General features: G+C 37.8%; 1 protein-coding gene across 9 annotated transcripts in view; it reads left to right on the forward strand.

Moving 5' to 3' along the window:
* Window positions 1-294: 294 nt before the first annotated feature.
* LOC105452492 (triple functional domain protein) overlaps window positions 295-4,672 on the forward strand; it is a 29,151-nt gene continuing 24,773 nt past the window's right edge. For 5 of the 9 annotated variants that reach the window (XM_011693621.1, XM_011693625.1, XM_011693627.1 and 2 more), the window contains exons 1-6: window positions 295-554; window positions 1,949-2,239; window positions 2,353-2,466; window positions 2,769-3,093; window positions 3,196-3,854; window positions 4,027-4,134. In XM_011693621.1, coding sequence (XP_011691923.1) covers window positions 1,979-2,239; window positions 2,353-2,466; window positions 2,769-3,093; window positions 3,196-3,854; window positions 4,027-4,134 — 1,467 coding nt within the window. In that variant the 5' untranslated portion in view covers window positions 295-554; window positions 1,949-1,978. Of the gene's footprint in view, window positions 555-1,043; window positions 1,229-1,948; window positions 2,240-2,352; window positions 2,467-2,768; window positions 3,094-3,195; window positions 3,855-4,026; window positions 4,135-4,672 lie in introns of those variants that run through there. The other 4 variants (XM_011693622.1, XM_011693623.1, XM_011693624.1 and 1 more) reach the window with 4 other exon arrangements.

The raw sequence follows: 4,672 nt of genomic DNA on the forward strand, positions 1-4,672 counted from the left end.
GCTCTCATTCAGTTCATTTCGTTTGACCGAACACAAATTTAGCGCTGCACTAGCGCAATTTTAGTCGCCGAATACAACATAAAACTCGCATGGTAACAATGTAATCTATTTCTTGGCACTGGGGCAGAGGGCATTGATCGAATGTGCGGCACTGAAAAAGTTTGCACTCAGTGCGCACTAGTGCAAGCTGCCGAATTCGCTAATAGATCGCGTACGATACGGATCCGCCTTAACGACATACGAATCTTGCGAACTTGTCATAAAGGCCAGTAACGCCTCGCGGCTCGCGGAGTCTGGTGGAGTCGCGCGACTCGTGCCGTTTCCTTGGAGTCCTTGGACAGTATTGGTGAACGAAGCTGTTAAAGAGCTTCATCGTTTGAATATGGCACTAGTGATAGTTTCGGGATTCCATTCGTATGACGATTGACCGTGATTTCGAGCACCGATAAAATGACAATATGAACGGTAGGCCGATTCGATGGAGTGACTCGGACCCGCTAATACATCGACAGGGAAAAAAGACGTTAAGGTCATCACGAACGAGCTTTTTGCAGGTGAGCCGCTTTTTACGGGTTTTCCGTTTGTCACACGTACAAAAGATTTTCACGCGCGCCAGCAAGCAACGTTCGAGTCCCAATGGGAGTTTCGCAAAACTCGTTAAAATGCAATGCAATTTATACATAATGCAGTTCGCATTGGCGAGTCTATCGCAAATGTCTCTTGACTGGTCATCGAGACTGATCGAGACACTCGGGAGTTAGGACGCTTGAATCGTGCAAGTGCCGATATATCCATGACAGGCTACTGTATCTAGAGAGGTGAAATGATTGATTGTCCTCTTCGTCCTCGTGGCATTCTGTTGGTCGCGTTCGCCCGACTATCACGCGGTTTACCAGATTTCTTCGCCGCCATCTCCATACCGTTACTCTCCACGAGTGATGGTGAGTAGTGACCGGAGTGGCCCGAGTCACACGAGAACGCCGCAAGTATTTGAACAGGGGCGAGAGGGAGGGGGAAGGAGTGGCAGGACGACGACAAGGAGGAGGAGGGATGGATATACGGATCGTCGCTTACGTGCTATTCCGATACGCGTGTATCGCGTCGCGTGCGAACTCCCACGCTGCTGTAACAACGGTTTTCGCGTCTCACATTCCGCTTTCGCGGTGGCGAGCTTTCCGATTAAGGAGCAGTGGCTAGTCGCAGGAATGGGATTCGAAGGCCTTAATCGGTACATTATTATATGCACGTATATATGATATACGTATATATATATATATATGTGTATATATATTTACAAACACGTGTGTGTGATATATAAATGCGCGTGCGCGTACACATTCGACACACATAAATATATATTTTATATATGATATATATACATTATACATAAAATATATATTTATGTGTGTGTCGAGTGTGTACGCGCACGCGTATTTATACATCACCCACACGTGTTTGTAAATATATGTATAAAAAAGACAATATAAAAAAAGTGATGGCACTATATATATATATATATATATGTATATTTGTGTGTATGGTGTGTGCGTGTGCGTGCGTGCGTGTGTGTGTGTGCGTGTGTGTGTGTGTGTGTGTGTGTGCGTGTAGATACACCTATGTATACGATTTATATTATATATATATATATATATATACACATTTTTATTTACTTTTTTTACATTGCCTTGAGAATCTAAAGCAAATATATTAAAGTGGCCAATATTTAAAACTAATTGTAAGCTAGATTTTATAATTATATAGCTTTTTATTTTATATGTACCTTATTTTTATTAAGGCACATATCATTTTTATTTAAAAATAAATACAAAATTTTATTTATTAATATATGTATACATATTTTTTTTATTTCGTAATTGTACTACATGTTCTAAAAAAAGTAATGAAAGCCTATCACAAACATCTGTTTTATCTATTATAACGGAAACAGATCATGATCATTTAATGCAAAGTGAGAATAATGGATGGTACACGAGCGGCAGAAGTATTGCCATTGCTGCAAGAACGTTTGGCAATACTACCGGGTGGACGGGATCGTAGAGGGGGACCTGTGCTTCTGTTTCCAAGCACACCGAGACGCGAACGTGCAAAACCCGAGGATTACAGACGTCTTCTTCAATATTTATTTGCCATCCCGAGTGATGAAGCCAGGGGCCTGCGATTTACTGTGATTGTGGATATGCGTGGTACAACGTGGGATTCGGTTAAACCTATTTTGAAGGTTACACTTTTTTTTAATGCTGCGCTTAAATGTCGCTTACTTTTTATGTTGTATTGATTATGTGAAATTACATGTAAATATTGAACATAAAATTAATTTATAAATATCTTTAGGTGTTACATGAACATTTTCATCGTACAGTTCACGTAGCTTTTCTTATTAAACCAGAGAATTTTTGGCAGAAACAGAGAACTTCATTGGGTAAGCAGAAAAAGTATAATTTTGAGGTAAGTAGATTAGAATTATTATATTATGCATGATGTTCTATTTTAACTTTGTAATTAAAATAAAATAACTTGGGTCTAACTGGGTCCAATGTGGACAAATCTTATCAATCATTTATCAGATTGCTCTCAAGATCCTTAAAAAATTCTTTTGTCTAATTATTTTTTTGTAAAACTCATCCTTTTTAATTATTTTGATGGTAAAGTTAAGATGTGAAACATCCTGTATATTTAATTATATGTGCTTTATTATATTTATATATAAATATTTATAAAATTATTAATCTAAAATATATTAATTTCAGATTAATACAATCAGCTTAGAGGCTCTTGTAAAAGTTGTAGATCCTTCTCAGCTTACTGCAGATTTAGATGGATCCTTGCAGTATGATCATGCTCAGTGGATTGACACCAGATTAGTTGTAGAAGATTTTACATGGCAGGCAGCAGACCTTCTCGATCGATTAGATGACTTGCAAGAAGATCTCAGTCGAAATGACTTTGCTGACGATGTTGCAGGAGCTAAGCATGGAATTGATTTGCATAATGAGATGAAAAAGAAAATCTTGAAAGTCCCAGTGGAAGACATCGAAGTTATTGGACAACGCTTGCTTCAACGATTTAACAATAGTTAGCCAGCATTTTTTATTTTTAAAGAAAAATATAAACTGACATAAAAATCTTTAAATTGCTTAATTTAATAAACACATAAATGCATGTACGTATTTTCAGGTGCAACAGCAACCGGTGGAGAAGGAGGAAGTATTGATAAAGGCGCGGCGAGTTGCACAGATTCTGATGGACGAGCATTGGCTACCTTGGTTATTCAACATTTGGATTCTGTGCATGCTGCCCAACAGCATCTGTTACAACTATGGCACATCAAGAAGATGAAATTGGATCAGTGTTTTCAGCTGCGATTGTTTGAACAAGATTGCGAGAAGATGTTTGATTGGATTTGTCACAATCGAGAAGTGTTTCTCGCTAGTTATGTGGAGATTGGCCGTTCGTATCAATTGGCCAAGAATCTGCAGGAAGAACATAAACATTTTACAATGAGCTCGATGAACGTTTACGTGAATATAAATAAAATTCTCACGATGGCTGGCAAATTGCTGGAGACGCAGCACTACGCGGCTGGGCATGTACGAGCGGTGGCGGGACGTCTGGATCGAGCTTGGAAGGAATTCGCCGCGGGTCTCGATGAACGTACCGCAGTACTTAGTTTAAGTGTAGTGTTTCATCACAAAGCGGAACAGTACGTCGATAATGTAGCTGGCTGGAGTCAAGCGTGCGAGATTAGTAATCTGCCCAGTGAAATTCCAGTGCTTGAATCTCACATTCGCCAACACCAAACTCTTTACGAAGCAATGTGTCAGGCATATACAGAGGTAAATTTTATCGTATTCTTAGCATATGCTTTATCATTATTTATAACACGGCCGATCTCATCGTAACATGTTGGTAATGGACAAGATTGTTTTTGCATTATTGTAAATCAATTCAACTTTCATTTTATATATTTTTTTCATTTACATTGTAAGTTTATCTGATATTTAACAGGTTTACAATGCATATCAAGCGTTATTGAGTGGCCTGGGTTCAATGCTGCAAGTATGTCATAATGTGAGCGCCCATTCTTCAGGGTCGGATACATTTCGCGTCGATTATGTACGAGAAATTCAATTTTTAAAGCTTTTGGCGACGGAATCCATTGCTCGCTTGGTATTTGGGTGCTATTGGAAATATCTATCCGCAAATTTTCTGCAATGATTAACATTTGAAGTAATTTCCTTATAACCCAGGCGTCTCAGTATTCTCGAATAGATTTTTGTACATAGGCATATGTTTATTCGTTTGTTATCGATATTTGTTATGTTATTTTAGTGTTTATCATCTTGTTATTGTTTTCTCAACATTGATTAAAAATGATAAAATATTATTTATTCAATTATATATATATATAGGCTATTCCACGTGAAGCGGATCAGTCATCTCTCAGAAATTTTTTTAATTTTGCACAAAGGTAGTACTTTGGGAGATAGAATTTTGTGCCAAAGGATTTTTTTCTTATTGCAGAATTAATCGAGATATAAGCAATTAAAAATTAGACTACTTTATTTTTCAAAAATTCATAGCTCTGTTACTAATAATGCTAGCTAACTGCTTTTTTTTTTAAATACGTGAAAAATGTTCTAGTTTCGGGGAA

Source organism: Wasmannia auropunctata, unplaced genomic scaffold, assembly GCF_000956235.1.
Source record: "Wasmannia auropunctata unplaced genomic scaffold, wasmannia.A_1.0 LD336030.1, whole genome shotgun sequence".
NCBI classification, from domain to species: domain Eukaryota; kingdom Metazoa; phylum Arthropoda; class Insecta; order Hymenoptera; family Formicidae; genus Wasmannia; species Wasmannia auropunctata.